At 31.2% G+C, this 18,930-nt stretch overlaps 2 protein-coding genes across 5 annotated transcripts; both read right to left on the bottom strand.

The window, feature by feature from the left end:
- On the bottom strand, positions 5,775-10,866 carry LOC18586516 (UMP-CMP kinase 3). 4 transcript variants are annotated; one of them, XM_018128592.1, is made up of 10 exons: positions 10,778-10,866; positions 10,068-10,129; positions 9,888-9,939; positions 9,675-9,792; positions 9,015-9,171; positions 8,778-8,858; positions 8,553-8,660; positions 8,392-8,463; positions 7,152-7,208; positions 5,775-6,388 (listed from the first exon to the last, which is right to left on the bottom strand). In XM_018128592.1, the coding sequence occupies exons 2-9, from the start codon at positions 10,092-10,094 to the stop codon at positions 7,194-7,196; spliced, it is 630 nt and encodes a 209-aa protein (XP_017984081.1). In that variant the 5' UTR covers positions 10,095-10,129; positions 10,778-10,866; the 3' UTR covers positions 5,775-6,388; positions 7,152-7,193. The 4 variants fall into 4 exon arrangements, with proteins under 4 accessions (XP_017984081.1, XP_017984079.1, XP_017984082.1 ...); XM_018128590.1 differs by lacking the exon at positions 5,775-6,388 and adding an exon at positions 6,867-7,040; XM_018128593.1 differs by lacking the exon at positions 5,775-6,388 and adding an exon at positions 6,867-7,036.
- Positions 12,159-13,985, bottom strand: LOC18586515 (protein NUCLEAR FUSION DEFECTIVE 4). Its single transcript, XM_018129038.1, has one exon. The coding sequence runs from the start codon at positions 13,968-13,970 to the stop codon at positions 12,303-12,305; it is 1,668 nt and encodes a 555-aa protein (XP_017984527.1). The 5' UTR covers positions 13,971-13,985; the 3' UTR covers positions 12,159-12,302.

The following is an 18,930-nucleotide window of genomic DNA, read 5'->3' as shown; positions in this document are numbered from 1 at the left end:
TAACATTACCCTCAAACTCAATGTGGTATGGTACATGCCAATTTAAGTTTGAAAATTAAGTTTTGAAATGGATTAGCGGCTAAATGATAGCTCCTAATGACAATACGCCAAATTTGCATCCAATCAAAAAAATTTTCACATCTTAGACTAGTTGTTTTTTTTTTCTATCAAAATATATATAATTAACTTGGAAACTTCATATTTCTCTATCTTATGTTGAAATTAGTAAAACTGAAGATCATAATCAAAATCATGAAGTCAAAATTAGTAGAAACAATGACCTTATGGAAGTGCAAATGTGGTAGGACATGTGGTAAATTATGCGACAACATATATGATAAAACACATAATGAATATATGATAAAACATGTGACAGAATACATAACAGAACATGTGACAGAATATGTAAAAAAACACATCATAAATAATTAACTTATGACAAAAACATATAACAATTGACATGTCAAAATAGCTATCATAACAAAAGACATCAATACATAGGCAACCAACATGAGAGACAAGAGCCTTTGGGCATGAGATCATGAAACAGGAATTGTCAATGCCTAAATGGCTCCAATACCATCCTACGAAAAGAAGTGATTAATACAAAACATATTGACCATATAAGTACTCAAAAATTTGATTTATTGGTTAGTACATAATTTTTTATTGAAAGAGTAAAGTTCGAATTCTTTTCCCCATATAAAAAAAAATATTAACCATATGGTGAACAATCTTTGCATCGATTTGTTGGACTACACTTAGCAACTAGGTATTGCCCAAATTGAAACCTATGCATGCCTCGTAAGGAAAAGGCATTCTCCTGCTCATACTTGAATCTTTGGCTATCAATTAAGGGTGCGAGATTTTTCCCCGTTAACGCTAGCCTCTAAATTAAGGGCAGATTGTGCTTTCTGTGAAAGCCAGTATGGTTTCCCGTAGACACGGCCATCTGTTGAGGCAAAGATTGTTGGAAGGCACCCGACTACAAGATATTGCCGCTTTGAGACTAACCTTTGCGCTATTCCCAGGTACAATTTGCCCCTCTTTTTTGTTGGCAAATTGACAAGGAATGACAATTCCCCCATTTTACCTATTCTTTAAAATTGATAAAAGAGTCTTCTTTAACTACACCCACATCTCCCTTTGGCATTAGTTATTTCATATCTGGAATACCTTCTAAAATTGTTAAGATTAAATTAGCCCTCATAACTTTAGAAATTTACAACCCTTCAAATATTAATGATTAAATTATAAATAAAATATTTATATTTAAATGATTAATTATTAACATTTTAAAGAAATTATAAATTATTAATATTTAAAAACAACTAATCATCATAACATTTAAATTATAAGTAAAATATTAATATTTAAATGATCAATTATTAATATTTTAAATAAATAAAAAATATTAATATTTAAAAATAAAATAAAATAAAAACAAATAATAATAGTTAAAATATTAATATTTTATAATGTTAATGATTAAATCATAGATAAAATATTAATATTTAAATGATCACTTATTAATACTTTAAGTAAATTATAAATTATTTTATTAATTTTATTATGAGTTTTATTCTCATATATTCAAAAAAAAAAAGCTTAGGAAAAATTAAGTACTCACTTATTAATATTTTAAATAAATTATAAATTATTAATTTTTTGCAAAATAAAATAAAATAAAAATAAACAATTATAACAATTATAACAATATTTAAATTATAAATAAAATATTGACATTTTATAATATTAATGATTTAATTATAAATAAAATATTAATACTTAAATTATCAACTATTGATAATTAAATAAATTATAAATTTTTAATATTTAAAAATAAATTATAAACTTTTAATATTTAAAATAAAATAAAATTTTAATAATCATAATAACATTTAAATTATAAATAAAATATTTATATTTTAAAATATTGATGATTCAATTATAAATAAAATATTAATATTTTAATAATAAAATATTAATATTTTAAGAAATAAAAAATAATAATCATAATAATATTTTTAATTATAAATAAAATATTAATATTATATAACATTAATGAGTAAATTATAAATAAAATATTAACATTTAAATTATTAATTATTAATATTGTAAATAAATTATAAATTATTAATATTTAAAAAATAAAATAAAAAAATCATGAATATAATGAAAATATTTTTATTTTTTTATTTTAAATTATTTACTAACCAAACACTGTAATAAATTATAATAACTATTTTTATCTTATTCTATTTATCGTACCAAACTATAGAATAATTATTTTATTATATTTTCATTTAATTCTATTTATATAAAATAACTATTCTACTTTATTAATATCTATTCCGTAAATCATCCTTACCATAAGTTGAGAATCCAATCTTTGACTATAAAAAATGTAAGATCTTTCCCCCTTAAGACTCTCAAACCTCGAGCAGCCTTTTCACTACATTCTGAAAAATAAAAAAAAAAGAAGAAAAAGCTACCCATACGAAAGGAGGCTTTCCAAATTTGTACAACGACATAGTTCTTGGTAAGTGCATGTTCCAGACTCAAATACAATCTAATTTGCAAAAAGGTAGACTATAACTTTTACAATTCCAAGACTAGTAGTAAATGTGTAGCTCAATTAAGCTAGTCTTTATGGAATATATTATAGTAATTCGATATGAACCATGCAATGGCACCAAGCATACAGGTCAATCCCATTAATGGATTTGTTTGTGTTGAGATCAGAAATTCCAATTGGATTCCGATGGTGCAGCCCATATTCATTTCTGTCCAGAAAATATCAGAAAGAGGGGAGGGGGCCTGGAAAGGTCGATACGAGTTCTCAACAACAACAGCCTTTCATTTTTAATCAATTAATATTACCAATCTCTAGCCTATTAGATAAATTACAACTTTCTTCTTGCTATAATAGTAATAAAAATTCCAATAATAATATCACATTGTTTTCAAATAAAACATGTACCAATAATTTTCAGGATAGGTTGTAATGCAATTTAACTATTTACTCTCAGAATGATCATAAAAATTAAACCATAAATTAAGGTTCTTACAAATTAAACTTGAAAACTATACTATGGATTCACCTAATTACGCTCCCCTCCATTGCTTTTTTGTTTAATACTTTTTAACACATATTTAATCACAATTCATGTGTTAAAATTGATTCATAAATTGTCAAAAAATTATACTTATAAATAATGATTAAAAACGTATTAAAAAATAATAGATTCAAAAATAGTGGAAAGGATCTAGACCCGAATTCACTTTACCTTGTTGATACATGAATAATCTAACAATATATAATGAAAATAATTTTATAGATCGGTTACTAAAATTTTTAAATTTCACAAATAAATTTATTTAGTTATCACATGTCCATTAAAATATAATTAATAATTATTAAATGAATACTTAATAATTATACAAGCCCACTTTAGTGCCCATTCATCATTGGAAGTATCAACTTTCTTAACAGTCAGGTAACTTTTTGAAAGTTGAGACATTGTCTCAGGTAACCATTATTATTGTTTTTTTTTTTTCCATATTAGAAGGTTTAAGTTTGAATTCTCATCTAAACAAAATAAATAAATACAGGATTTGAATTCTCAATTCAAAAGTCCTCCAAAGTAAAACTGTAAACACCAAGGTCGAATTATTCGACTATGAAGAGCTGGTTATTTTAGCTACCTACAACCATCTAATATACACAACATATGGCTACCATTAGGCTCTGCGTACTGCATTGGCCACCTATTACCATTGTGACTTTCATCCTAATTTTTTTCAATGTTTAGTTTAAACAAGATGGTACTGATTGAATCTACTAAAGTGTATCAGCATCACTCTCTAGCTCATATCTTATTTACACAAGACAGGATCATATAGCAAGACGTAGTTCACATGCAACCCTATCAGTTACACAGGATGGCATTTTATGATGAGGTATGGCATTCAGGATGACCTAACAAAACAATCTGCAGAAGAAATTTGTCTACCTGCAGAAGAGGAATCTGCGACTAGGCGCTGTAGGTGTAGCAGGAATTCTCGTAATTTGTGAAAGTATCCATCCAAGTGCTTAACCAACTATACATACATAAGATAAAGATGTACTGGCATAAAGCTCCTAGCTAGACCTAGAGATGCATCTGGTGAAATTATATCCAGTAGTTAAATTAACGGACTTATACTTAAAGCTAGTTTAATACTAAGTACTAACTACTATAAGAAGTGAAATGAAAATAAACAAACTCACAAGGTAGCCAAATCTCCCTATGTTGCTTCTTCAAGTACCTGTATCAGACACTTATCTGAACCTCAAAGTGGGCATGGGAATGGGGCCTCGAGACCCTCCAAATATAAGGGAAAAACCATAGAAATATTGTACGCACCCATGTCAGACACATATCCTTATCCGACACACTTCCTCCAAAGTCTGAGCAACATAGAAATCCCTGATAGTTATTGTATCATCAAGACCAGCAGATGAAAGCAGGAAAGAAAACAAAACATAACATAACAGGTACTCATAATCTTAATATGTTCATGGAACAGTGGGGAGGAAGGAAAGAACTATGATTATTCAAAATAGTTGGAAAAAGAACATAAAAGGAGCATTCCATTGGTCCAGTTTAGTCAGTCCTCCATAGTTAAAATAAGCATTCCATTGGTCCAGTTTAGTCCTCCATAGTTAAAATATACTTAACAATACAATTGATTGCTTGATCTCCACTCTCTCTCTCTATCTCTCACTCACTAGTTGGGTTTGATTTGATTTCATTCTCAGCAGCAATAAAATCTGTAACAATTTTTCTGGTTAATGTTGTGTACAATAATGAGAAATCCGGCAGTAGCAATGGTGTAGCATCGGTCAAGCTAGACCTAAGTAGGACCATTGGTCTCTGAATACCAGCTTTGTAATATCTTTCAAGTTAAACTTATTAATAATCATCAGTCTTGCATCCTGCAGTAAGTAACTGGCAGAGTCTGAGTAGCTAACTCATGAAGCACTAGTAAATTTTTTTTAACATAATCTACTTCCTAATTGCTAACAAAAATCTATGTAGGTAGGATAGCTTGTTTTCCTCATTCTTATTGAAGCTTTTTCTTCCTCATTTACTTCCCATTAGCATGAAATTTTTTTTTTAATCTTGCCATTGAAGTGGTGCTAGCGATGAATGGCAACACCCCAGCATTACAGTCACAACGATAAACCTTCAAATTCTTTCCATTTTCCCTTTGGGGAATGCCTTATGAGAGCTTTTATGTATTTGACGGGTGAAAAGGAGCGCTGCCATAGCTATGTTATTATAATACACACAAATATGTAAACTTACATTATTCAAATCTTTCCTTGCATTTTCCCCTGAAAGATCAACATGTTCTGTCGCAAGGAATAAGTCAACAGCAACAACCAGCAGTATTTTAAGTGGTGCCAACGATGTAATGAACTGATCAAGTAAGCTCCATTACAGAACTTTTACAAGAAACTCACTCGTACAAAGGAAATGTATTTTCAAGTTAAGACTTCAATATAGCACAGTAAAATAACAAAGGGATTGGACACCATCTTCCACAGAAAAAGTACAAGTTCAAAGGTTGGAAATCTATGTTTTCTATAAAACAAAATGACAAAACAGTTTGAGTATGCTCACTACTAACTAAAGGTAATTTGATGAGGAAGAGTACCATTCCTGAAAGAGACACATATTTGCCAACTTAAACTAGTTCAGAAACTTAAAAACTAACAGAGAAGGTCAAAAGGAAATTATTATGACATTAACAGGAAAGTAAAGGGTGGCAATGTTGTTGGACTTAACAAAGAATCAGATGTGAATAAGTACAAATACAAAAAGGACAGAAGATCAAGTTGAAGCAGTCAACAGCATTGCAACATCTACCTGAAAAGTGAACAGATGCTGTGGAATTTCCATCAACGTCATGTACTTCCAATATACACCAGGAGCATGTGAACTTCTCCTCAAAGTGCCATAACTCAGAGAAATTTGTTAGTGATAATGTGAGTTTTATCTCCTTGTTCTCTCTCTCTCTCTCTCTCCAACTTCTTTATTTCTTTTGTTCTGGATTGTTACTTCAATTAACATGAATATAGATCTTTGCTCTTCAGGAAGATGGATTGAATAAGTGACATAAAACTACACTAAGTTCTATCAAGCTTCAATCTTATAAAGGATTCAAGCAATGGTGCTAATGCCAACCACTAAAAGGAAAATTTGTTGTCAGCAGATCTTTTGCTTTCACTAGCGGTTCAAGTTTGAATGAAAATAATCTTCTGTTGTAACATAAGTGGATCTTTTATTAATGTAAGAGGCAGCTCCTACCCGATGGTAGCAATTAACACGTGTCCAGCCTGCTAGAATATTTAAGCGTATTAGCAAACAGAGGCGAGCTCGTATCAAGACAAGGATAAAGCAGCAAACAATGAGGTTATGAACCACTTATTTGGAAATTTTAATATGTTCAATCATGACACAAGTACTATACACATAAATGCCACAGTTTGTGCATTGTAAGGACACAGCCTATGACGATTAATGTGCAAAGAATAAAAATCTCAGCTTTGAAGCACTCACTATGGCAAATTAAAGTGCAAAGAATAAGAATCTCTACTTTGAAGCATTCATAATGGGTAGTTAGTGCGCTAAGAATTTGAAGTACTCACTGTGGCAACTTAATGTGCAAAGAATAAGAATCTCAGCTTTGAAGCATTGGTAGTGGGAACTTTATGTGCAAAGAATAAGAATCTCAGCTTTGAAGCATTGGTAGTGGGAACTTTATGTGCAAAGAATAAGAAGTAGGCAAATACATTGGAGAAATGAGAGCATTAATTGTGATTCTAATAGTAATACTGTTATTAGAATAATAGTAAAATGACATGAATGTAAGGTATGAACCTCATCACATAAATTTTAACCTGCTAGCATGTAAAACAAATGCCAGATAACACAAAACCCTTCCACAGCAAGGCACAGTAATATGAAGCAAACTGTAATATAACCTACCTGGAGGAAAGAAACCAGTGAGAAAAAGTGTGCATAATAAAGAAAGTGCAAATCAAAGATACTTTAAAAAAAAAATGAGAAGTACTAGTCAGTATCATTCACAGATGTCACCTCTATTTAATTGCTCTTTTATCTCAGGTAGTGTTGCAACACCTAGGTGGTGACCACCTGCATATGCAACATATATATCATTTAGAAGTGTAAGATGCAAAAGCTATGTCAACTAATCAACCAATTCTCTAGTGCTCTAAAACCCTTAAATATAAAACACTACTTGTTCACAATTGTGCAAAAGCTATTTTTTTTATATGTAATTAATCTGTTGAGAAAAATTCAAATCATCCTCCTGATACCCATTTAAACCAAAGCTATCCTAAAAACTTTTTAACAATTAATTTACAAACTTCAAATGTCAGTTGTTGACGATAAGTTACTCAAAGCAGTACATATTTCTTGAGTTCTTGTAGCAAAGGATATCTCAGCAAAAATTTCAACTTAAACTCTGGAATGCAAAAAGGCTGTGGACACGTGCAACTCTTTTTGTGGTTTCATACCATGCTATGCATCCCCCCAATCAGATAGTTACTCTTTTCTTCCCTACAATTATTACATTTAATCATAGAGCAAGAACTTGAATAGAAATTTTCTCTTTCCTATTGGCAAGATTCTATATCCTGCTTTTTGCACAAATCTCTAATGTCAGTGAGGCAGAATTTATTCTTCCGAAACCTAAGGTGCCCAGTTCAACCTATGGATGGGTTTAACTTTTCTTGTTTCGCGTCTCAGACTATCTTCCTTTACATTTTTATTACAATAGTGTCCTCTTTCCTTGCAATGATAATTTCTTTCACATAATATTTTTCTAAAAATTTATTATATTACTTTTCCTGAGATATGGCTTCACAGCTTGACTTTGAAAAATACCATACCATCCATCACTTCAATCAAATAGGGATCCTTTTTGTTCCTATGACAAATGCATTCATTTAATAACATACCTATCACCAATACAACTATGATTCGAATGGATATTAGATAAAAGTTAGAAAACTTCAAAAGCTTCTATAATACTAATGATAATTTCTAAAGTGACGTTGCTTACCAAAGTAGAGGCTCACAATCAATTAAATAATCTTAAAACCATTTATTTTGATGTTTAAATTTACAAAAATAGTATCAAGTGAGAGGGCAATACAGTGTAGAACACACTTCGATCAATACATCAAACATGATAATTAAAGTTACACCACATAATTTTTACATTATAATATCAACCAATGCATCGATATATCCATTCCTACTTTTGTTTTCCAACAAAACGGGGCACCTAGAGAATATTACACCTCTTTACCTTCCCAACTGTTGTGGTGAAAATAACTTTAAGTGCATCAAACACCTCTTCAATGGATTTCGCAGCATCAATCTGAAGGTCAAAGCAATAACTTTTGAGTTGAGGTAAACAGATAAATCATTCAGAAAAAAACAGAACATTGCAGTGAAGAAGAATTTCACCTCTCGAACCTTCCCCCTGGCCTTATAGTACTCAATTACAGGAAGACTGGACTCTTCAAACACCTTAAATCGCTTCCTTATTGTTTCAATGTTATCATCTTCTCTTCCCTTCATTACCAAGAAAAAGAAAAATAGATTAAAGAACAAAAAATTATGCAAGAGAGAAGAAACAAGGAAACCGTCTAATTCAAACCAATAGAAATCTGTCAGAGAGCATCAACTAACCTGGTTTCTGTTCAGAATACGCCTCTCCATTTCTTCTTGAGGGCAATTAAAAAACAGGACAAACTCCGGCTCAATCTTAGTCTGCAGAACCACCAAGTTTTCAGCATGTAATTGAAGTCATTTTAAACTCTTTGGTTTAGATAGCATACCTAACTGAATGATGCTGAGACAAGGTAGAAGACATGCACATGGATATATAAACAGAAAAATTATATGAATAAAGAATAATAGACTCACAACAGCTTCAAATGCTGCACGGTTTTCTTCGTTACGAGGAAAACCATCAATTAGGAACTTGTTATTACCACTTTCCAACATTGCTTTTTGAAGAAGCTCAATTGTTACCTCAGAAGGAACAATCTTTCCTTCATTCATCATGTTTTGAATCATGGTTCTGCAAACCAAAAGAAAATAATGCATTACATTTGCACAAAGCCAACAATAAAGAATACTCTACATGGAAAATGGTTTCAAGGAAAACAACTGATTCATACATGAACATGCATCCCTTCCCTTCTGCCCTTAATGTCACTATGCAACAAACATGTAAAACATGGAGTTCAGTTTCAGGAACCAAAAGAGGTGTGTCCTTAGAATTTAATCAGAATAGATGATGCAAATGAGCCCATACAAAAACTGCAAGGATAAAATTTATTTTCCTCTAACAAACTTGCCAGTTAAAAATCTTCCATGTACACAGTCTTATTTTGGAAAATCAGAACGGATCCCAACAAAGACAAGCTACACATGATGTGCAGGAATTATTGCAACATTAGAAACAATCCTCTTAAGTCAAAAAAGTTCATAGGTTGCATATTGATGCTAAATTTCAAATTTGCCTAGAATGCAAAAAGAAATGAATGCACGTCTAACTTTTACAGGGGACACATGCCATACCCATTTTCAGAACCAGAGTTACATTCTGCTCGAAGAAGATCTCCAGCGCTCAGATGGGTATAACCAAAGTGTTGCACAATATTTGCACACTGGGTGCCTTTCCCACTACCCGGACCACCTTATCAATCAACAACAAAATTAACTGGCTGAAAAGGGTAAATTTAAAACTAGTAAAAGTCACAACAAAAAGGAAAAAGAAAAAAAAAGGCTTACCTAAAACAAAAACCACTATGGGGTTTTTCTCAGCCAACCTAACAGTTACATCCTGCATTTAGATACTTTCTTCATAAGCTAATGCCATCTAAGAAAGATGATTCCATGACAAAAGATTCTTCTTTGTTTCCCCTTTTTACAACAATAAGATCAACAGATAAATTCCATGATGCCTATTACCTTGCTTGCAGCATCGGCAGTTCCCATTAGTAAAATAGCCACTTAAAGGCTACACGTGTAAACTGCATAAATCCAATAAATAACTAAACAAAACGTATGTGCAAATACAAATACATAACTACTGCAGACAAATCACTCTTAACATCTAAGAAAAGGAACAAATACATCATTTTGCATAAAAAATCTCCCAAATAAAACATAATGATCTGTTTAAGTTTCCCATTCAAGATTAATAAAAAGTAATTTAAAGCCTCTATGCGTATAAAATGCATAAATCCAAAAAAGAAGAAGAAGAAGCAAATACAAATACATAACTGTGCAAACAAATCAGTCTAGCACACAAGAAACGAAACAAATCCATCAGTTTGCTTCGAAAGCCTTCCAAATAAAACGCGATGATTATGTTCATTTTGCACACAAGATTCCAGAATTCAAAACAAAGTAGAAGAGCTGCATATTTAAAACCGCACTAAAAAAAAAAAATGGACATAGCTAAATTTGCGAAAAATCACAAATTCCAGATTCAATTCAAACGTTATTAAACAGCCAAAAATTTAATTAGTTCGAATCAAAATTAGCTAAACCCTAGAGTGATCGACTCTTTTACACATATTTGAAATCAGAAGATAGGTTAAGGCCAAAGTTTGGCTGCCACTAAAATCACCGCGAAGAAACAAAAGAGAGAGAGAGAGAGAGAGAGGAAAGCTTACCTTAAGGAGAAAGGAGAAAGGAGAGAATGGAGGGAAAGGAGACTTGATCAAAAAGTGCGAGCGCAGGCTTTTAAATAGACGAGTTTTAGACTTTAGTCCGAGTGGAAGGGTATATTTGGAAAATCATGAGTATAAATTTTGCGAGTAAATTATATGTGTAATTCTTAAAATTTGAAGACCATGCTATGGTCCCGCACCGAAGTTCATAAATTACGGTTTCATGTTTTCAATTTAAATTTAATTATGGGATGTGTGATACTATTTCGATTTTTACATTTTGAAAAATAATTTTATATATATTTTTAATTTTTTAATTTGTATAATATAATATGAAGTTTTTAAAATTGAAATTAAATAAAAAATTTTAAACAAATAAGTAAGATGTGGCCAATTAACATTTATAAGATGTCACGGATTATCTTTTTCCCCACTTAAGATCAAGATTTCTTTAATTTCTTGTTCCAACTGTAAACTCTATGAATGCGTTATCCCATAACCAATTAACCATGGATCAAAGTACTGGTTTATTCCATTGAAGCCTGTCTCTGCAGTCCATATATATACTGGTCTTTTAAGCTTGAAATGTTTTTTTTTTCTTTTTTCTGAAAGAGATTTAATGAGTTGGCTTCCTCTTAGCTCTAGTTGGTTTGTTAAAAAGGGTACCTTAAAAACTTCTTTTCTTTTTAAGAATCGAGGCAATAAAGAAGATGGAATATGCAGTTTGCTACAATCCTCAACCCAAATAAAGTGTGCTGCCTCAGTACCATCTCTTGGAATATGTGTTACAACCAATGGACGTGGGAAATCACCTTAATTGATAGCTGGCCTTGTAATGCTCACCATCCAAAGTGACCTTCCATTCCCATGCTGCAGCTATTTCTAATTAATGGGGTTTGATGGCTGCAAAAGCTTTGATGCTTCGACGACAAGAGAAGCTGCCCCTGCCTGCAACTTTGCCATCTTGTTCTTGAAAACCACTATGTTTAAACAGCCAGTCAGGCAGAAGACAGGATAGCTATCCGGCAAGGTGAAAGTTTTAGCATACCGCAGGTATACACAATTGAATTGAAACATCAGTTTTCTCAAATACCAGGAAAATACAAAAGAACGATAGAGCCCTCCACCTGGAAACCATCTTTTGTGAATGCAAGATTGCCCCAACTTTTCCTTAGTCAACAAACGTTGAGTTTGTTTCTGCCATTAAAATAGTTAGGTTTTCAGACCTTTCTCTAATTTTGAGGGCATGAATCCACCTAATTTTCTCCTTTTTCCTGTCCTTTTAACTTGAAAATTTAAAAGAACAAAGACCTTAATATCACTAATCTATTATAACCAGCAAGAGCAAAGTAGCCCTGCAATTGACTTGGGGCAGTGCCATTGCATTATCTAAACAACCTTTGGCTCAAAGTTCAACGCATTGCACAATCAACAAATTAAAAAACAAATAAAAGAAAAGGACAGAAAAATGCAAAAAAAAAAAAAAAATTACAGTGAATTGGATTTTTTTTGTTACACTTTAGTCCCCTTACTTTTTCACCTCTTGGATCTCCTGTGCTTGTTTCAAAGCCATTTCCTTCTCATTTGCTTCCATTTCATCCCTGAATCTCTTATAGATATCTCCCCTATAGTATTTACGAGTTCTCGCAACCAAAATCAGTGTAACAAAAAATGCACAGAAGTTAGCGGCAGCAAGAATTAAGAAAGATAGCCTGTAACATTGTTTTCCCATGCAAGTCAATTCCTTCACCATTGATCTTGTCAATCCCTTTGCTGCCAGCTGCTTCAATGCCTCTCTATCATAAAGTTTCCCAACAACTCTCACATTAAGTACGTATGACCCAAGAGGGCTTGCTAACTGGGAACAGTTGAAAAGAGTTGAGTAATATTTCAATCCGAAAAGCTCAGATACAATGGTGAAGAGCAATGTGAGTTGTGCTCCATATGAGAATCCTAAAACCAAAGAAGCAGGATAAACAGAACCAGGCCAGGGAAAGGCGATAAGTAAATCTCCAACGGCAGATAACAAAAGGGCAAATGCCATTATTGATGGTCGAGGTACTTTGTACTTCAACAGAATCTTTTCAGAGACAAATCCGGCGAAAACTCTACCAAAATAATTCCATATGCTAAGTAGGGAAACAAACGTAGAAATGGTAAGTTGTGGATAGCCCAAGGATTCACCAATTTGGCCTAGATTGTCCACTGCTGTTAAGCTGCAACCCAATCCACAAAATGTAGCAACAAAAAGAAGCAACATGTCTGCACTAGTAAGGGCTTGGAGAATGGTGTAATCTTGACCTCTTTTAGGTCGCTTGCAAATATTTGTGCAGCACGAGTCTTCCTGATTCTTCATCACTATCTCGGTCTCTGTACATTCTGGTTCTATCTCAGATTTTGATACCGTCTCAGTCGGTGGTGTTGCCTCAACAATGATACTAGTGGGGGTGGTGATTTGTTTCCTATGCCTCCAAGTATAATATTCTTCTCTTATGGCAATGGCAAGGGGTGAAAACAACATCACACAGACTACAACTGCACTTAATACATAACCAATACGGGGAAACGTAACCTTTTTCTGAGCAATGGTTAGTCCCATGAGCAACAAAGCTAGAATAACTGAAATTGTTAAGTATTCATGAAACACTTTATGTTCATTAGGATGTCTGGAGATCTTCATTATTCTAATGTTGTAAACAAAAACCAAAGAAATAGCAGCCGGTAGCCAACCAATCAGCAGAATCAATGACTTTGAATCATTCCCATAGATAGCATAATAAAGCTGTGTAAACAGAGCTCCACTCAGCCCTACAAAACCCTTCATAAGCCCTAGCATTATCCCTCTACTTTCTGGGAAGTTTTTCACACAAGTAACTAGTGAACCTGTATTGGCAAAGTTTTGTGAATTTGCACCAATGCAAATATATGCACACATATGCCATACCTGTGGGGTGGGAATTTTTTTGGTCACGGCGCACCATATCATAAAATAACCGGCAAAATTCATGACTGCACCTACTAGCAAGACGAACCACGTCGGAGTTACCTCAGCTAGGAGGCCGGAGAGGACTCCAACATTGGCTCCAAGGTCCTTGAATGTGCTCATCAGGTTGAGTGTGGATTGATCATAGCCTAAAGTCGCTTTAATATCCTTGGAATAGACACCAAAAAGATACGTTGCACCAGCACCTGCCATGATTAAGAAGGATGCAAACATCATGAACCATCTGCCATTGATGACTTGACACAAGAAACGGCAGCAGCCACAGCCGGAACCGCCATTGTTGGTGGTGGTGACCACCATGGTGTGTTGCTTGTAAACCTGTTGATATTGAACTTAATTTCTGGCAGAAGGGTGAGTGAAAATTTTTGAGAATTATTAAGGATGGGAAACGCTGGGCTAGGGTTATATATATAAAACTAATTATAAAATAGAAGATACGGATAAGAAGATAACAAATTTTGTTAAGATAAAAAAGGAAATTTTATCCTTAAAAATATTCGAATTTGAGAAAAATCAGAGTCCTGGATAGGTTGGAAGGCAGGTTTTAATGATACAACAAAAGAATTTCAAATCTGAAAGATTTTTGAGGGAGATTAGATTTGGCTTTTTCAATATGGAAAGTGTCCCAGATGGGTGGGAAGGAAGGTTTAGTTTAGTTGAATTGGTATTTTTCTTTATTATTTACTTTTATTTTTTCTTTTTTTCTAAATTGCGGTATATATGGAAGTTGAGAAAATTCACTATGAAGTCATTCAATATAAAAGGATTTATTTATTTTACTATTATTTTATATATAATCAGTGGCATTATTAAATTCTACAATCGAGATTAGAATATTATTATAAAATTTTTTAGTTATCATATTAATTTATTAATAATTTTAATGAAGTATGTAACAATTTTTATATCCCACCCTTGATAAGTAATTTTCTTTTTATATTATAGACTTATATAATGCTTGAAAAGGTTTCTAAATTATTTTTTAAAAAATTTAAATAAATTTTTATTTTTTATGAGTTTAATTAAATCATAGTATTTTTATTTTTAGTCAAATAATTTTTTATCATTAATGGTTGACTAATTATTATTAATTAAAATATCACTTGTCTTTTTATGTATCATGATAATATTGTGAAGATGAGGTAAATGATGGAAAATAATTATGTCATCATATCATATCAATATGTTATATCAACATACATGTTATGTCATGTATTATAAAATGATAAATGATATTTTACAATTTTTTTAATTTTAAATAAAAATAAGTTTAATTAAGCGTAATAAAATAATAACTTTTTTAGTTTAAACTTTTTTTAAAGTTTTTTTTATCAAATATAAAAAATAAAGAAAAAGGGTCGGTCTGGTGGGTGCTGTATGGCTATTAAGACATATGGCCGACATAATTTGTGGAACCCTAATAGGGTTGGCTCGCTTGGCCGACCCTCTAAAAAAAATGTAAAAAGCAAAGAGTAATGGGAATTACAAAATTACTGGTGATAGAATTAGACGCAAGAATCTAATATTTTATTTTTATAACTAGAAAAAAGGATTTTGAAATTTAAACTTTTTTTCATCCAACAAAAATTCGAAGAAAACAAGAATTAGTTAGAACTAAAATTAAGATTTCTTAAAATGGTTAACCCGAGACCTGGGAACCCCTTTATAAATTATATACACCTTTTGTTATCATTGCTTCCTGAGTAATTTCTCGACATTTCTTTGCTTTGCTTGTTAATCATCGGACCAATTCTTTCATAGGTCCACCTTTATTTTTTTTTTAATTTTTGTTGACATCTATAATTATGTCTATATATCTTTAATCTATATTTATCTATAACATTGATATAGTTATCGAAAATGGTTCGAAAAGTGATCCGATATTTGAATCAATGCTTAAATCGTGTATTTAATTTTTTTTATTTACATATATTTATAAATATATAATACGTAATTATATATGTAAAAAACAAATGGTTTAAAATTATATACAAACATAATACTTGATTCGATAGTTATACAGGCTTCGATAAGAAAACCAATCTGTATTTATACAAGATTGGTTTTATTCTTTCTATTAAAAATAGGTTAATGCGAAAATTAGAAATATCTACAAGTTTTTTTTAAAGAATCTTTAATTCAAATATTATTCTATTTTTTATAGAATGTGTCATATATATATATATATATATATATATATATATATAATAAANTATATATATATATATATATATATATATATATATATATAAAGAAAAATATAAAAAAAAACTCTAAAAAAGTCAAATTTTCCTACGTATACCTACCTATATATTAATCTATCCTTGCCTCAAAATATGCATTTGACACATGAAAATACTTGGTTTTAAGCCTCATCCTATAAACCTTATTGCAGTATAAATTGCAATTAATTTAATTATAATTAACTAATATTAATTACTCTAATTACTTATAATTTTTTAAGAAAGAAAAATATTGCTCTACTCTTGTTAATCATATAAATAAAAACATTACGGGTAACACATGACAAAGTAACCCGTGAACCACACATGACAACGGAACTAGTATATATAAAAACATAAATGTAGGTAAAATTTTTAATTGATGAACAAGGACAATGTCATCTATTATATTTCTGATTAACTTATCATTAGAAATGAAATTCTATTATAATTTTGAATTTTGAATTTTAATTATTAATAGACTTTGAATTTATTTTGAATTGCTTTCCTTAATTTAAAATGAACTCATCAAGAGTTGAGGGGGCAGCCTTGGCAGTTACTTGTCCCTGATTAAGAGGTAACAAATTACCTTGATTGTTGTCACACAATTTAAGATTTTTCAAACAAGATATGGTATTCTGGTTTTAGGTCAAGGTGGTGCCCTGAAATTTCTATGGCATTTCCTGTCAGGCAAATATCGCTGGGCAGTTCAACTTTTCTTCATAGTTAAATAATTAGCAAGGCCAGTCATCGTAGTTGTTATCATAAACTACTTCCATTTTCTTATCCATCAATGTTGACATCTGCTTGCTCTCTGTTTTTCTATTTTTTTTGTTATGGCCAATGGGAGATAATTATAGCTTCCCATTGTTTGGTTACTTTGAGAAACATGAACATGAGATAATGGACGTGCATTCATTTTGTTACATAAATTGTGAGAAAAAAATACACATAATAAGTAAAAATTAATTAAAATTTAATATACTTGTGTATTTGAAATAGTATAAGGAGATTAATTTCATATTTAATTACAAATAGAAATAGGTATTTCACAAGTTCACCACTCAATAAAAATTGATCAAATTTATGAATATTTCGATTAATTTGATGAGGTGGTAATATTTTTAAGAAAATTACCACCTCTATAATATACAATTTCTTCATTTTTATAATTTTTTTCTCTCTCTAGCTAGACATTCTCTCTTCCGTATTTCATTAAATTTTTTCTACCGCAGACTACGACGGCAAACAACATAGCAAGTCGAACGTTCCTGGGCCAAATCCCTTTCCTACGAACATTCCCAACAACATAAACAAAGACAAACTTATTAAGATTAACATTATCAGCAGCAAAACCCCTTTTAAAAATAGGTATATAAAAAGAGCTACTTGTAGTGACAGATTTAAACATTGCTTAAAGAGGTATTGCAAGTATGGTTTTCAAGTATAGGTGGATTTTCTTTGAACTTTTATGCATTTAGAACAAATTCAACACATCAACTCATGAAATTGATCAATGTTTTCTTTGCTTTTTTATGCAAGACAACGTCTTCTTCAAAGCTTTGGCTCTCTTTTTCTTGCTTTCATGTGTAATGAAATGTCCACTTTCAAAGACACTAGATTTGCAACAAAGAAATCAAATATACTGTTTACAATTATCAAAGAATCTGGAAATAAAATTTATTTTATGAAGTTAAGTACCTATGTACAAGTAGAAATTACAAAGACGATAAAATATTATATCTTATTTAAGTAGTCTATAACATAAATTAAATGGACAAACCAATTAACAAACTAGCATATATAGTTGGACGAATCTAATATAAAGTTAAATCAAACCAACTCATGGTGAAATTTGAACTTCAAATCTCAAAATTTCCGAATCTCTTCCTTAGCATTGAAAAAAGACTGCATTGGCAAATATATTGCTTATCTTAAAAAACAAAAGTTTATATGTAATAAAAAATTATATATATTGGGCCTCACCACAAGGTCAGGTTTAGTATCAGTAATGGCCTCACAGCTATTTGGGTTTGGTTTGGACCAAGTATCCAGACGAACAATGTCGGCTGTAGCCCATTTTTCTTATTGATTTGCTTTGGGTGCCTTGTTTCGGCCTCAATTTTGACCACTTTTTTTTGTTCTTTCCAACATACACTACCGGAAATTAACAATATACTCTATTTTATTCTCCCATGAGTTTCCTCCCACTGCCATGAGTTTTCTTTATCTTCAGAGTCAAGATGTTGAGGTTGCGTATGCTGCTTTTTTAATATCTAAGGCAGGTTCATTATCACAGCGACTAATTATTCTTGCATATATGGGCATCTAAAAAGAAAGAAGAAAAAAATTCATCTTCGTTTTCAAAGGTTTCATCAAAAATCCAAAAAGAACAGAGCAGAAATTTATAGAAAAGGTTTTGTAAAATGCTTGACCTAGACAAAAAGAAATCAATAGAGGATAAATTTTTAGAATGGACTTTGTAGTGCGTACGCTGGACAAAAAGAACAAAAGTAAAAAATTTCTAAAATGAGCTTTCTAGAATGCCTATCAAAGAGAAAGAAGAAAAGAATGGTTTGCTCGTCGTAAATTCAAAAATGTTCTCACTAGCCCACATGACCGTCAACTAAAGTTCCACATGGTGTAAAACTAAAGCTCCAAAAAGATAAGCTCTCAAAAGGACTTTGTTTTTATATATAGTTATATATATAAAATGATAATCAATTTTTCCTTTCGTTAGAATATTTTTGACTTTTTACTTTCCTATAAGAGCAATGTAATTAGAATAAGAGATAAGAAGAACTAAGTCAAAAAAATGCAAAACCCTTTTATTATATAACATAAACATAATAATTGTAGCAGAAAAATGATTAAATATCAATATAAACTTAGATTATAAAGTGACCCAAAAGAGAAAAGCTCGCGTCTTG

This window comes from Theobroma cacao, chromosome 10 (genome assembly GCF_000208745.1).
Source record: "Theobroma cacao cultivar B97-61/B2 chromosome 10, Criollo_cocoa_genome_V2, whole genome shotgun sequence".
In the NCBI taxonomy this organism is placed as follows: domain Eukaryota; kingdom Viridiplantae; phylum Streptophyta; class Magnoliopsida; order Malvales; family Malvaceae; genus Theobroma; species Theobroma cacao.
The sequence above is the reverse complement of the archived record's forward strand: the minus strand, read 5'-3'. Positions and strand labels throughout refer to the sequence as shown.